The sequence below is a fragment of the Odontesthes bonariensis genome, chromosome 13, assembly GCF_027942865.1.
Source record: "Odontesthes bonariensis isolate fOdoBon6 chromosome 13, fOdoBon6.hap1, whole genome shotgun sequence".
Classification (NCBI taxonomy): domain Eukaryota; kingdom Metazoa; phylum Chordata; class Actinopteri; order Atheriniformes; family Atherinopsidae; genus Odontesthes; species Odontesthes bonariensis.
The window spans coordinates 11,582,488-11,598,988 of NC_134518.1; the positions used below are offsets into that span (position 1 = coordinate 11,582,488).

General features: G+C 40.8%; 1 protein-coding gene across 2 annotated transcripts; it reads left to right on the forward strand.

Moving 5' to 3' along the window:
- Positions 1-2,363: 2,363 nt before the first annotated feature.
- On the forward strand, positions 2,364-16,342 carry slc7a2 (solute carrier family 7 member 2). Of its 2 annotated transcripts, none has more exons than XM_075480962.1 (12): positions 2,364-2,522; positions 3,701-4,078; positions 4,158-4,313; positions 6,165-6,330; positions 6,447-6,583; positions 6,673-6,895; positions 7,734-7,873; positions 12,277-12,379; positions 12,964-13,175; positions 13,268-13,434; positions 13,549-13,657; positions 14,804-16,342. In XM_075480962.1, the coding sequence occupies exons 2-12, from the start codon at positions 3,709-3,711 to the stop codon at positions 14,989-14,991; spliced, it is 1,971 nt and encodes a 656-aa protein (XP_075337077.1). In that variant the 5' UTR covers positions 2,364-2,522; positions 3,701-3,708; the 3' UTR covers positions 14,992-16,342. The 2 variants fall into 2 exon arrangements, with proteins under 2 accessions (XP_075337077.1, XP_075337078.1); XM_075480963.1 differs by lacking the exon at positions 7,734-7,873 and adding an exon at positions 8,139-8,275.
- Positions 16,343-16,501: the final 159 nt, after the last annotated feature.

Below are 16,501 nucleotides of genomic sequence, written 5' to 3' on the forward strand. Positions count from 1 at the left end.
TCCAGCCATTACACTTTGGCCCTTGTCAAAGTCATTCAAATCCTTTGGCTTGAATTTTTTTTTTTTGTTTCCAATGCATCAACTAAAAGAATGTTAACTTACTGTATAATATATCCCACCACCAATAGGTGCCATTTAAGCAAGATACATTTTCACTGCATCTGTCAGTAGTCATAATGTTATGGCTGATCAGTGTACATAAGATTAAAGGTTTTCACAGAGGGAATTATTTGGATTTATCTTTTCATCATCAATAAAAGAAAAACAACAACCACCAGAATACATACATTTTCAGGAATAAAATGTCAATAAATCGGCTTATAAATCATATATAAACAAACGGCTCTGTAGAAATCTCTTTGAAAATTCAGAATGTACTGTTGCTAGGAATGAAACTCACTGCCTCCTGCTTGAAGTTGAATTCTCGTTCAAGTTCAATACTTTTTTATGGTCAACAGCAATTTATGGGTCAAGTTTGGACCTAATGGTCATCACAATGAAACCTCCAAAGCTAACTACTTACTTTGAGAGTATACTGTATTTTTGTTTCTTTACAAATATTTGAAATGTTGCTCTTACACTTACAGACGAGTTACTATTTGATTTGCAAAATTGTCCCACGAAAGGGTATTTAGGAAAAATTCTTTCCTCTAATCTGAAAATAAGTACACTTGATGTTGGCAATTTGCTTTACTTTTATGTCATGTTGTCACCTAATTTTGCAGCATTAAAACTCTTGTATTTTGATCAAAATGAAACCTCAGCATCTTCCAGGTGCAAAGACTGCTCATGTTCTAAATCTGGATGCCACTCTCACCGTTATCTGCCTTATCAGTAATTGTTCACTCTAACATTTCCTGGTGACAACAGTGTTAACTGGAGCGAGCAGTCCCACTGTCTGCATGGCAAACACCACTCAATCTGTTGTCCATGTTTTTGAAGCTAGGTCACTCAGCCATCGGAGACCAAATGCATTCAATTGGCTTCACACTATTAGCGCATGTCAACAATGAAATACTGAAAGCCAGTTGACTCCTATCCATCTTTTCCATGGTTACAGTAAAGGCTGCATGAGAAGAATGCTCACGAAAAGACCGGGTACTTTACTCCTCCTATTATAACCGAGTGACATTCTGTCAGGTATGTTATTTAGACAACAATACCAAACAATTAATAATGGTTGAAAATAGCTGCAACTTGCATTGGAGATAATTTAACTGTGAACACACAATCTCAAAATGCTGTTTGATCCTTGACTTAACTTAGCTGGATGGATCTTACAGTGTCTGCTGTCAGCCCTCCACTAAGGAAAGCATTTGCTTTCCCATCAGCATGCAGGTCAGATAATGAGCCCCAGCAGCCAAGGCTTGGTGGGCAATCGTCCATGATATTTGGCTGCTTGGCTGGATAGACAAACTGAGAAAAAGTTGGCTGTTGTCATGCCATTGAGTCTCTGGGTCTGCGGTGGACGGTGTTTCCTGGGGCCAGCTGCCACCTTCCCACTGAGGTCTTGAGCTGGTTTGAGCTGGTCTTAGGAAAAGTACTCTCCACTGTAAACTCAACCTTACGTATGATTCTGCAGTTGTGTTTGATGGTGGGAAAAAAAATGGACTGTTTCTTTTTTTTTTTTCCTTCTAAGCGCTCAAGCTTGTAGCTGAAGTTGCTGTGGAGATGCCAGGCTATTTGGTGGCATAGCACAGAGTGCTGTGTAATTGATTTTATTATGTTTACGGGTCCAATAGCTCAGGGTACATTGAGCAATACCTGTCTTCCATTAGGAGGACTTATCCCCCCGACGCACCACCCCAGCACTATCCACCCTTCATTGACCAATCAGTACCCATGCTTTTAGCAGCGCTCCTGTACACTGCACTAGGTAAACAGTGTCTGCCTCACTGTTTGTCAGTGAAAGTTGCCTAACCATTTATCTGTGGTCAATAAGCATCTGGACAGCTGGGATCTGAGTATGCATTATGAATCATTTCTACCAAAAACAATTAAAAAAAAGAAAAGATTCCTGCCCATCTTTTTCTCTGTTTTGCTGTGCGACCCTGAGAGGAGAGCTTATGGAGCAATGTTGCCGTCTTAAAGTTTCACTCCTCCAAACCACAAGCATGAAGGTAAAATGCCCCCCCCCCCCACTCCTTCCAGCCAAACCCCCCCCCCCCCCCCCCTGGGTTCCCGCCTCCCTTCTTGCCTCTTTACTCTGGGGACGTCACTCCCCTGGCTGTGGCGCACAGACTGATTTTAGGGGTAAGGCAAGGGCAGATCCTATTAGGAAACACTAGGGACAGAGGGGAGGAGTAAAATTACTGCCCTGCACAGTTAACATGCTTGCATAGTGAATTAGTGTTCAGCACACTGGTGAGGTTTGAGGCGGCAGTTCATCAGATCAGTACATGTAGTCTGAACTGTACCTGCAGTTTATGTGCAGCTGAATTGTCTGAGGAGGGAAAGCGCTGAGACTTCTGACAGCCTTTTTGTGTGCCTGAATTTGGATCTGTCATCAGTGCCGTTCAAAGGTAGGTGCATGTCTCTAATTGAATAGAAATAGTGTAAAACATCCGCTGGTGTTGTTCTGCGTACTTTTAGAATGACTAATGCATATATTTTATTGTGAAAGTTGACAGTTTAACAGTGCAGATTTTTCCAAAGTCCAATTTGTATTTCCCTTTTGCAAAGCTGAATTCCCACTTGCCTTAACCTGATTTCATTCTTCTCTACCTTCACTTCCAGTGCACTGTATTTATAAAGATTATGTAATACAGCCAACATTATTATGTTAATGAGGTGTCAAATCAAAATTCACTCCCCTTGATGTAAAATTCCACCCGGCAGCAGAATTCAATGCACATTTGGACGGTTGTCAGTGTTCATTTGTGGTTAAGATCATCACAGTTTAGGTTAGAAAAAGAGCTTTATTCAGCGAGCAGCGGAGATATTCTGTCCTCATTTATCATATTGCATTAGTGCAAGTATTTTCAGCAGCCTCTCCGTTTATCATATGAATGCAAGCAAACATTCTTATGTACAAGACAATGACATCAAAGAAGCAGCTTCTTCTTTTTTTTTTTTTTGAGTCCTTTCTCTGTAATGAGTAGAAATAGCTACTGGAATGTTTTACTCTGTCATTTTGTTGCATCCGTGGTCTCCTCATTAATCCGGCCCTTTGACTACTTAGATCTGCACCATAACCCCAAACAATAGTTTTCAAAGAGACCCGTAGTTTATGAACTGTATCACGCTGCAGCGCTTGGCAGCGCCTCTTGAAATGCACGTCATAGTTTGTAGAGTTAATGTGCCTTTCTGCTTGCATGTTATATAACTGACTTTTCAGCATTTTTCAATCAGCTGCAAGAGCTCAGAATGCAAAACAGCGGAGCTAAATCAAGCTGCACCAACCTGTGGTTTCACTATTCTAGCACCCTCTGCTGAGCAATTAATATTAATATGGATCCACTGACGATTAAGAGCAATCTCCGGGCTCATTTTGTTTCCACTTGCTTGCACTGTGAATTTAGGAAGCAGACACAAACTATCTGTATATTTCTTCTCTCTGTGTGTGGGTGTCCCTCGGAGCCTCTCATACTGTATGCAGACTGTACACTGTAACTCATCCATTCAAATTACCCCTGGATACCCTGGAGCATGAGATCAGGTATTTTCACTTTTTTTCTTTTCTTTTTCTCCCTGTCAACAGGTGGCAACATGCTGGGCCAGGTTCTGTCATTCGCCCGCTCCTTGGTGCGCAGGAAAGTGGTCGACATGAACAGCCTGGAGGACTCCAAGCTGTGCCGCTGCCTGGGAACCGTCGACCTCATTGCCTTGGGAGTGGGCAGCACTCTAGGTGCTGGTGTCTATGTCTTGGCAGGAGAGGTGGCCAAGGGAAACTCTGGTCCCAGCATTGTCATTTCCTTCCTGATTGCCGCTCTGGCGTCCGTCATGGCCGGCCTGTGTTACGCTGAGTTTGGTGCCCGTGTCCCTAAGACTGGTTCTGCTTACCTGTACAGTTATGTGACCGTCGGGGAGATCTGGGCCTTCATCACCGGCTGGAACCTAATCCTCTCCTATGTAATTGGTGAGTTTCTGACAATCATTGGATTAGATTAATCAAAGAAGCTGGTTACCCATGGAGACTGTTCTTTGTTTTCTGACAGGTACCTCCTCAGTTGCCAGAGCGTGGAGTGGCACATTTGATGAAATGATAGGAGGACACATAGAGAAGTTCTGTAAAACCTACTTCAGCATGAACTCTCCCGGTTTGGCTCAGTACCCCGACTTCTTTGCTGTGTGCCTGATTCTGCTGTTGTCTGGTAAGCCAGAAAATTAAAGCCGGCAATTGTAAAATTATGTGATGATACAGAGGCTACAGTGCATGAAGAAAATCTTTTAATCGATACAACTCAACTCATGATCCATGGCTGATATAATCTAATAACAAATTGGCAGGACATTGCGTGACAAATGGTTAGGGGGCAAAGCACATGTACTCTGGAGGGCTGTGAGACTCCACTGGGTGCCCACATACACTCCTTATCTTTTGCAGTCACAGCAGAGAAATGCCCATTGTATCAACTTCGTGATGAATGCACTAACCTGAGAGACTGCACTGAAGAGACTACTCCATTACTTATATCCAGCAGAGTAATTAATGACAGTGCAATCGTCCAAACCAGAAAGATTTTTCTTACATTCTACTTCTGGTTAAAACTGAAAAAGTTATCATGGGTCTTATCCGTTGGTCTGCCAATGAGATGATTACATTAGGTCAGTGGTCCCAGAAACAATCTGCTAGTGTTTGGTTGTTTTCAAGAGGATGGCAGATGGCAGGACAAAAATTCACCAAAACAACATGATGATGACTGACAAGCTCACTGAAATGTATTCCAAAACAAGCATTTGCAACCTTTAGTTTACAGTTCTACAAAAGTGAAAAGTTCACCAGGTGCTGTTCTGACATGAGCGAGCTAGGACTGTTTGTGCTGATATAACTGAAAGAACAGCAGATGCAATATTACATCATCACCTACGCATGTCAATCTTATATGATGGAATAGATACGGTGTATGGCTTTACACGATTCAGATGACCATTACAGGTTGCAGAGGGGCAAACGTTTTGTACTAGTTTAGCCAGACTCTGGATTATGTCAACATTATGCTCACATATGCTTGCTAATGTGTTATCTGTAAAATTTTAGTCTCCAATTTTCTAAGCGCAACAACCTCAACTGTCGAAAGTGCACTTTGCTGAACTGAGCAAATTGAAGCAAAATGTTAGCAAGCTGCAGTCTGGCAATGGCTCACCAGCTCTGGCCCCATAATGATTGAATAATTTATTAGGATTGGTTTAAGCTCCATTTGGCGTGATGGTAAAACCTTGCGTGCTGACATGAATTTGAGTAAAATAAAGACCTAATTAGGTTTCTGCACCCAGAATTCAGCTAGTGTGTCTGGGCTGATTCTTTCATTTGCATCAGAAGTCAGAGCTGGGAAGTACGTCACGCCGGACTTGCCAATGTAGCTGTTACAAGTTGGAAAAAGCAGTAGAATTTTCTCATTGTTACTGCTATTTGACCAGGCTAGCTATCTTTAGCATTGTATGTTGAGAACAATGGATTACATTGTATTTAGCGTACAAAAATCTTAGGGATGTGTCTCCCTGATAGAGTTTGAACAGTACTATGTGTTCAACTTTTTTAAACTGATAGACTTGCAAATAAACGGGTTATTACTGCAGAAATTGCTATTTTCTATGTGTGTGTGTGACTTGGAATTCAAATGGAATCTACCAGCATTCTCTGGCCTGCTGGACTTGGGCCATTGTGGTTCAAAACCAGTTTTGGCCGGCTGGGCCAACTCCATGAAGTATTCGGTTTTAAGAGTGACCCAAATTGATTAGATTATTTGATAAAAATTATATTAGAAAAAATTGGACTAAAAAAAGCACAACAAAAGTACAACAATGATGAGGAGCCATGTAGCGTAACTGGTTTAGCAGCCCCTCCCCCATCTACAGTGGCTAAACATCCTGAACACCCTGTGCTGCATGTCCTTTCCCTCTCTCTGACCACTGTCCTGTCTCTACTATTTAATTAAAATCCACTAGAGCGACTAGAGAATCACAGTTATTTTCTGAGCTTTGCTGTGTTTGTTCTTTATCAGGACTCCTGTCTTTCGGAGTGAAGGAATCAGCCTGGATCAATAAAGTCTTCACTTCAATCAACGTGCTCGTACTCTTGTTTGTCATCATCTCTGGCTTCGTCAAAGGGGACACACACAACTGGAAAATTACAGAAGAATCCCTTGTAAATGTCACCATAATCACAAGGTAAAGGGTTCATTTGATCGCAGCTGCATGTCTGCACAGTCACTTATCTATGACAACATGCACGGGTCAGTATTACCCTCTACCATCTTTATGAACTGGCACTGTGCACGTTTCAGAAACTTGTCAGTGACGGCCAACGTAAGCAGTGATTATGGTGTTGGAGGATTCATGCCATACGGCTTCAGTGGGACATTAGCCGGAGCTGCCACCTGCTTCTATGCTTTTGTTGGATTTGACTGTATAGCAACAACAGGTTGGTCATTGATAGGCTGTGATTTAGTGTGGCTTCCCTTTAGCAACACTTAATATGATAATGTGCATTTGCGTGTCCGTGTGTGACAGGGGAGGAGGTGAAGAACCCTCAGAGGGCCATTCCCATTGGCATCGTAGTGTCGCTCACTGTGTGTTTCCTGGCGTACTTTGGCGTGTCAGCTGCACTCACCCTGATGATGCCCTACTACCTGCTGGATGAGAAGAGCCCTCTTCCAATGGCCTTTGAATATGTGGGTTGGGGTCCTGCCAAATATGTGGTCGCTGTGGGTTCACTGTGTGCTCTTTCGACAAGGTAATTTTCTTTTTCCTTTTTTGAGAGAAGCTTAGAATTATAACAGCTACCAATATACATTTTTAGAAAATAAAGGCAGCGTGTACATTCTCATTTCTGGTTGATGTAGATGTTATAAACTGGTGATAATGGTGATTGAGATTTGGTCAACAGTTTTGACCACATATCTCTCTAAGTGTCTTGTAATTGGATTGATTCCTGTATCTTTAAAGCATGTGGTGGGTGCAATGTTTAATTTGCTCTGTTTTGAGACACCAACATGTTACAGCATGTGCTGAAATTTGCTGAGCAAGTTTGACAGTGTCTCAAAACAGTATATCAGTGTCAACATAATCTGGTCTTTCTTTCTTGTCAGTATAAATTGCCCCCTTCGGTGTTCTATCAACAAACCCTTGTGGGTGTCATTCATCAACTCATCTCATGAGCTACGTTAATGTGACTGTTGTTGGAGTGTGGACTTTAAACAGTCAAATGTGGGACAAGTCAGAGCCTGCATTTGGAGTTTATGCTGTCAATGTGAGGCCCGTCTGTCCTATTATGTAAGACAGTCACATGTGAAACTACTGTAACATACATCTTTCAGGATACTCGTTCAAAGCCTATTGGAAGCATGCTCCTAAGACATCAATAATAATTGACTTTCCTCTAAGAGCACCTCCAGTATGTGTTCTAATACATTAAAAGAGGATGACAAGGGTGGTATTACTGACCAGAAAGAAAGACACCTATTGACTTTAATAATTCACTGAGGCTTTGACAATGTCGCTATCTGTGTGCGTCTGGGTTTGGGGCTCTTGACTAACGTGTTGGTCTTGCATGTCTCTGCTGTCTCATGCAGTCTGCTGGGCTCCATTTTCCCCATGCCTCGTGTAATCTATGCTATGGCAGAGGATGGGGTGCTTTTCAAAGCCTTAGCCCGAATCAATCCTAAGACGAAGACCCCAGTTATTGCCACAATGAGCTCCGGTGTAGTTGCAGGTGAGAGCCGGGGAGCATCCAAGTGAGATCACTCAGCTAATGTTTCTCCACCAATCAATTGTGAAAGACACAATGGAGGGAAGGTAGATGAATCAGCTGGTTCTCGTCTTGGTGAAATTGGCCAAATGCACCATCGGCTTTAAATTCTGTAGTCTATAGGAGTGCTTGCTTCTGTATATGCCTGTTGTTCTTTCACAGTTGTGCAGGTGTCATGTTTTCTCTCCCTGAATGCCCTCAACTTAACCATGAACCCTCTTCTCCCTAGCCTTTTGGGCTCCATGTTCCCTCTGCCGCGCATTCTCTTTGCCATGGCACGAGATGGTATTCTGTTCAAATTTATGTCCAAAGTGAGTAAGCGCCAGTCACCTGTGGCTGCCACCATGGCAGCAGGTACCACTGCGGGTAAGCTCCTGGACAAGGACTCGCCAAACATTGGGTTGTATTGTGGACTTGTTTGATTTTTTTTTTTTTTTTTTTTTTCTTTGTACTTGTGATCAGGTGGTGGTGGTGGTGACTGCATGACCTTTGTGATGGTGTTTCCAAAAGCATGTTAAAAAAGATAGAAAAAGTTAAAGAATGCTCAGAGCTCTTATTAAAAAATGATGTGTTCACCACACAGGTCCACAAGTCCAGCTGGCCTATTAATAATTCTTTTGAATGATAAAAAGACAGGCAGATCAGATATCGGAAAGTAGGCAATTACAAGTCCTCAACTTCTACTGAAAAGTTTCATGTCAGTCAGACTGTATCACTTTGGTAAAACAAAATATCCTATCAAAATCTGCCCCATTAAAGATCCTCTCACATTTGTTCACGTCAATATGTAAAATCCTAGTCACACAGCACCTCGTGTAATAGTTATGTGAAATTAATTTATTATTATGTTATCATCATCATATTTATGAGGTTTATTTTATTTGCACCAAGATGCAAATCAGTGCACTGTTTGCAGGCAATTACGTCTGCTGTCAACCTATGAGCTAGCTTCAAGGTTATCTCTACACAATGGGGGGGTGATTGAACTGTGTTGACCTGGTACTCATTACATCACTGAAAGTAACACACAGTTATTTAAAAGTTATATGTAATTTTGGATGAAGATAAAATAATGCATGTTATTTATGCACCCCAATTATGCAAGTATGTAAGATTTGTGTTGGTGAAAGCAACTGTTGGGTTCTGTATATTTGTGCCATCAATAATTGTACATTTTCATATAACAACTGCTGTTTGGCTAGCTTCACTAGCCTCAGCTTTGTGTTTTGTGGTAATTAGCAATGTCAAAATGTGCTTCATGTAACATGGCAAATGGCAAACATGATTAGCATTGTACTAAACATTAGCATATTAGCATTGTCACAGCGAGAACATTACATTAGTAAGCTGCTGCTAGCTCAAAGCACAGTTTTGTTAAAGTATGTGGCTTTAGACTCTCTTTGGCTGCATTTAAACACCCTTAAAACATGCCAAAAAAAACTTTTCCATAGTACAATGCAGTTTGAAACTATAAACTTATTTTTATAGACAGTCATATGTAGCATGCTCCTATGCCCTAAAAGAGTTTGAAAAGTTGTAAAGGTTGATATTACTGATTTTCCATGCACATTTACATACATTTACTCTACCACAATGTGACAATGGTAGTGAACCAGATTCCGTACCATTGTCACATTTCTTCACATAGAGGAATCCGTGATTAGCTAATGCATTAATAGCTTTTACAGCAAACTGCACAGCACATACAGGACAAATCATAACGTACTGCAGGTATATTAAGTGGTTTCAAAAACAGCTTTGATTTTTTTCTAAATGCCCTGCCATTTTGGAATTAAAATAAACACAATCATCTTTCGCACAATTATTGCACTCTGTACACTTATACAGTACACACTTATACAGTACACCCTCTTTCACTTCTATGGTTTTACTTATCAGAAAATAATCTGGTTCTTCCAAGGCCTTAAAATGCGGCAAATAAAACCTCAGCTTTCAACAAGTATTCATAATATATATTTGTGTCCTTATTAACGTACATAGATTAAACTTAAATGTGGAAGCAGTGTGGAAAAAAATACATTCCATTATTCAACAGCTCAGAGAACCAACTTTAGCATCATTAACTTCAAGTTATTGTTGTGTGTATGACATTTTCCGTCTCTCACATGATTGTGAAGGAATTATGGCCCACTCTTTTTTACAGTGTTGTTTCAAATCATTGAGGAGTTGTGTCCTTTGAAGGGAAAGTTGCAACATGTTTATTCCTATCTTTTTCAGACATTCTGATGTATATTTGCTGCTGTGTTTACAATTATTGTCTCCCAAGATTATTACTGCCAAGACAGGACTAATAAACCACGAACAAAGGAATAACAAAGTGACAAGACTTGAAAATCAACAAGAAAAACACCAGCGACAGTAACAAACAACATATCATGATTTGGCACTGAACAAAGGAAAATCTGGAGCATAAATGCTGAGGGAGGTGATAACTAATGAGGGTTAGGTGTGGCAATCATGAAGATCACGTTTGCATGAGAGGTAAAACCAACAGAAAACACGTGGGGGCAAACTCTAACAAAATAAAACAGGAATCAAGGAAAACCAAAAGACAAAGTCAAACACAACAACTCATAGACCATGACAGATGCATGACCCAGTTTCAGCCGATCTTTAGCTGTCAGACAGATTTGACTCTAGAATACTTTGGTATACAGAGGAGTTCATGGTGGAGTCAATATCTACAAGGTGTCCAGGTCCTGTGGCTGCAAAACAAGCCCAAATCATCAGCCCTCCACCACTGTGCTTGACAGTTGGTATGAGGTGTTTGTGCTGCAATGATGTGTTTGGTTTTCACTAAACATGCTACTGTGCAGTATGACCCAAAATCTCTACCTTGGTCTCCTCTGTCCAAAGGACATTGTTCCAGAAGTCTTGTAGCTTAGCTAAACCTGAACCTAAGCTGTGCTGCCATGTTCTTACCCTTTCAAACAAGTAATACTTGCGCAGACTTTCTCTAGTTGTACTGTCATGTTAATATTTAACATGCTAACTGAGACCTGTAAAGTCTCAGAGATAGCTCTGGTTTTTTTTTTTCTTTTCAGCAGTTTTTCTTAGAATCGTACAGTCTGACCTTGGGGTTTTTGCTGGGACATCGATTCCAGGGAAGATTGGCGTCTATATTTAATGTTCTCGACTTCTTGGATTAGGCGGGTATAGAAAATGGATGGATGGACTTCTGAATGATCATCACACTTTAGAATGATGGACTTTTTGAAGTTTTGAATGGCCCTTTATGCCTCACCAGATTAATGGACAGATGTAAATGCTTGATGATGTCTTTTATCCTTTTTTTGAGGAGCATTTGACTAGAAGTACCTGGGTGCTTACTCTCTTAATTCCTATGGAAGCAGTCACAGTGTTCCTAGTTTTTCAAACACTGAATTGTTCTGAGGTTACACGATTTTAAGACCTGGTAACGACCCAGTGATTTTTTTTTTTTAAAAAAAATTCTATCCTCTTATTATATCTAATTGGTTTTTATGATAGTTCATGGTGTCCTGATGCATAAAACCTGACAATTGAAAGAAAGTGTACTTTATTTTTCATTTGTCACACTCACACACATACTGGTATCCACCGGCTTATGTAACAATAAAGTAAAGTTCACTTCAATCAGTCTGGCCTTTGTGGATGGATGTGATGCTCATGCTGTGTTAAGAATATCTACTTCTAAAGCTTTCCTGCTCGGTAGGCTCCAGTTGTTTAGTATATAGCGGCATCGTGTGCTGTGACATTGTGGCTAAGACTTGAAGGGTAAATGACCTAGTGAAGTGTTTGGCAGATGTGAACACTAGGAGGGACCCAGCACACCCCCACCGCAGGTCATGTACTAAGCACCTGACAGCACCGAGCCAGAAAGCACGATATAGCTATTTTTGTTATGATATAATGTTGTGAGGAGCAGCGGACATACCACTGCTTTGTGTTTGAACCGTGCCGCTGAGATCAGCTCCATATCGCAGCCGAGTGCTGAGATACAAGATGTAGAGCTGAGAGCAGCACGCAGTGTATCTCACATCAAATGGCACTTGGTATGGAGATGATTACAGCTGTCACGTTAGAGCAGGGAAACATTTAACATGAAAACATGTTTGCATGATACTTAATTTTTTCATCTGTTGAATTTCTTGTGCATTTGTTGGATGGTGCATCTGAAGCAAAGAGCTTTTCTATTTTTGATTGCAACAACATTAATGCTGTATGTGTAATGTGTGTATGTGGGTGTAAACTAACGTGTTTTGCAATTACTCTAATGACCTGTAATGCTCCTATTTCTGAAGATTTTTCTCTGAAGGTTGAAAGTGTCTTTGCTCATCTGAAATTGAATCTTTTGCTTCCCACAGCCATCATGGCTTTCCTGTTTGACCTTAAAGCCCTGGTGGACATGATGTCCATTGGAACTCTGCTGGCGTACTCGCTGGTTGCTGTGTGTGTACTGATCCTCAGGTGAGTACATTTACAAATATCTCGTCGAATATACCTTGAAATAAATCGTATTTGCACAACATTGTGAAAGAGCTTCTCGAATAGGTTTTTCAAATGCCCACAGGCATGATTTCCCTGTTTTTGTATTGCATCATGCTGGTGATGTAAGAGCTGTGAATGCTCTCATTGTATGAACGTTAAGTGGCTGCTTGAGTAAATGAAGGTGTTTACTGAAGTTTTTTTTTTACTAGCTAAACCCTGGACCTGAACCCTTTTGGTAACACAGTGCAGACTGATCACCACAACCTCAGAAACACACACATGCACACGCACGCTGTCCATTCGTTCTCTGGTTTAAATTGGATTCAGACCTCACTTGTTTTGCAGAGTAGAACCAAATGTTTTGAGCTATTTCACGATTTAAGTTGTTGGGCGAAGGCTATACGGTGTAAAGACGTGAGGGGCATGAATACATTTTTTGTTCTATTGTACAACAGTATCTAAAAAAAAAAAAAAACAGGGAACACTGCCTTTGGGGACAGTACCGTCGCTTTTGGGGCTTTAACCGTCAATAAAGCACAGATTTTGATGACTTTGACGTTCAGGTACCAGCCAGATGGACCTCTGCAGCCGCAGGCAAGAAAAGGGGAAAGGGACTACTTACCATCTGAGGAAGGCGAGTCAGACTTGACAGAGTCAGAGTCCCACCTCAACATGCTGAAAGATGGTAACTCAACCCTGCAGGCTGTCCTGCAACCTCCTGTCTCACCTTCTGAGCATTCATCCAGTGTGGTCAACATGTCCATCGGTGTGCTAGGTATGCATCATGCGTCTCGTGAAATTTTATCCTGACTGACTCCAGGCCTTTCTTTAACCTGCCGTGTGTGTGTGTGTGCTCTCAAACCACAGTGATGGTAGTGTGTGTCATCAGCTATCTCACCACGTACCACATCAGCTCCCTCTTTCATTTGGAAGTGTGGATTCTGGTTTTGCTGTCTGTGTGTCTCCTCGTCTTCAGTGCCTGCGTCTTCATGGTCTGCAGGCAGCCTCAGACTACAAAGAAGGTGTCCTTTATGGTATGTAGAGTCTCCGTTATTTTTAACACCAGGTCCCTAATTGTGAAGAGACGTTTGTCCCACACACTGAAACTGACAACTTCTGCATGATTATTATTATTATTATCATCACAGGTACCCCTTCTGCCTTTTCTGCCTATCCTGAGCATATTTGTCAATATTTACCTCATGGTTCAGTTGAGTGGAGACACCTGGATACGTTTCTCTATTTGGATGGCTGTAGGTGAGTCGAGTTTGACAATTTGGGATATATTTTCTTGAGTGTTACATTAAAAAAAACAAAAACGAATGACCCAAAAAACTGAAGATGCAGCTAGGTGATGGGTATTTTAGCTTAACTTAACTTAGCTTAGCTTAGCATAAAGACTGGAGTCAGAAGGATACAGATAAGTATCTCAGTGTTTGTGTAAGAGCAGCTCGAGATGTTTTTTTTTCTCACTATGCTAGGTTAATCAGCTTTTGTTTTACCTGAACAGACAGATATAAGAGGGAATTTAATGGGTTCAACTGACTCTTACTTTAAGCTGCAAGCACTTTTTCGATAAAAAAACAAACAAAAAAACAAAGTTGTGACAATGTATAAAATGTAAATTAAAACTTAAAGCAAGGATTCGCAAATCGTCTTCATCCTTTTAACTTATTGAAAATGGTACAAGGACAACGCATCAAATGTTGAAATTTAAGTTTTTTTTAACAACGTTTTTATGATATATGCTGACTTTTGCAACATGTATCGAGAGAAGGGAGACACAGGCACATTAGACAAGGTGGTGCCCCCAAAAACTGTTTAAAGAGGATACCAATTTTTATCGTTCAGAATGAAAAATGTTCTTCCGTTCTTGCCCCTTTTTTGGGCCAAATGTTTTCAGTGGGCAACAGTTCTGGACCGCAGGCAGACCAGTTTATCACCTGAACTCAACTGTCATGTTGTACTGTTTTATATTAAGAACATGGTTTGGCATTGTATTACTGAAACAATCAAGACCTTCTCTGAAAAAGTCATCCAATTAACGGCAGCATATGTTGCTCCAAAACCTGTACATATCATTGAGGATATGTACTGGTCTTTGAACTGTACGCTGATAGCTGGTTTGTGAGATGATCCAACTTTTTCGCTTGCCACCAAAGTCCAAACTTATTGGAAATATGTTGCTGATATCATATTGGATTGAAAAGAAATTCCAAGTAAAACTTTGATAGTATGTCTTTGTGCTATTTTCAATTAAAAACATGTTTATTATCATTTTGAAATCATTTTTATTCACATTTGACATTTCTAATATCCCTGAAAACGGAGTTGTGTTTCTTAACAGTGTAAAGCTGTTTTGTCAGATATCCCATATCTCCTCCAAAACCTTTATCTTCCCAGGCTTTCTGATCTACTTTGGTTACGGCATGTGGCACAGCGTCGAGCGGCAGCGTCTACTTCAGGGCAAGCAGAAGAACAGCACCGACCAAGAAAACCTCAAAAACAGCCGGGACAAGCAGGCTGACATAAATGCAGAGGGAAAGAAGCAGGAGTGCTTGATTTGCCCAGAGAAGACAAGCCAGTGTTAAAGTTTGCCAACTCCTTCGCAGAGTCTGTGAGGCAACAGATGCATAAAAGCACTCAGCAGCGATGCCTTGATGCACCTGTACTCACGGCTTCTCCATGTGTGCTTCTCTCACAAGCACGTTCTGTCTACAAAAGGCAGAGTCAGTATTCTGTATCAGCGGCCACATGACGAGGAGTCGCTCTATTACTGTGATTGGACCACGTCCTGCAAGGTCCCTTTGTGCTTTACGGCCCACACGGGGGAAGAATAGAACAGACAGGCAACACACTCGAGAGCGATGCTCATTTCTTATATCCCACAGGCAGTCAGTTCAGGGCTGCAGCAAAGCTTTTCTGTTTCATTTGGGACTTGAGATTTTAGTGCATGACACGCATTTTGTCTTATCTGTTAATTTTTTAGATTTGAAGCAGGTTTATGTAGGTGGATTTTTACATGGAAAATCTGTGCCAATGCATCAATGAATTGATGGCCAGCATCAGGGTAGAAGATGTGTTGCCTGTAAACAAGTCTAATTATAGTTTTGGAACTATTTTCTGCATCATTGTTTAACATAACTACATGTGAAATAAAGAAATCATGAAGACATAGAGACCAATGTACAATATTTTATATAGATTTGTAGGCACACTTGACTAGACTCAGTTGAAGTGCTGGTTGAAATATTCCACCTTGTGTCGTATTCTGTAAGAAATCATTCAAATCTTTGCTGTAGTTAGTAAAGTCTCTGTATTTGTGGTCTAATTTAGCACAGGTTTACTTTTTTTTATTGTTTGTGACTTTATGGTGAATATGAACTGTTACAGAACTCTTCTCAAAAAAGTATTTGTGGTTTCTTTTTTCACTTTTTCACAATTATGACGTGCTGTATTTTCTTGCCTTCTGCTGATATTTGGTGTTATTTTGATACAGTTGCTGTTAATGTAACCTTATGACACTGTTCTCTCTTTACCAGAGTACCTTGGGACCAGACAAGAGGCTCAACAGTTACTTACAAGTCATAGTTTTTTATAAAGTGGGTTGGTCTTGCCACACATCTTGTGGAGTAGAAATGGGCTCGATGCCTGATCAGTCACCTGCACTGCCAGTATTTTACCCCACCTGATCTGATATGGAGATATCCTACTTTTTTTTTTTTTTTTATCGGGGTGAGACACACTGATTCTGTAGATTGTTGGGTATTGGTTGATGAGGTTGAGCAATGTGTTCAGTGGTTTGAATAACTGTGGAATGGCCTGAACTTCTGAGTCTTCCAACGAGGGTCCGGGATAAAGTAGAGTAATCATGTTTTACCGATGTAGTGTCCCGTGTTGCCAGCTGCGCAAAGACAAAAAAATAAAATGTATTTTCTTGTACTTAATGTTTCTTTTCTTCCAATACTTCCGCAGAGAGGTCAGCTACTTGGTTCTGTATATCAGTACATCAGTACTGCAAATGTTGACCTGAAAAACAAGCACCAAGCAAGATAATATTACTAGATTTTTGTAGTAGACACTGCCACCATGTGGCTACTA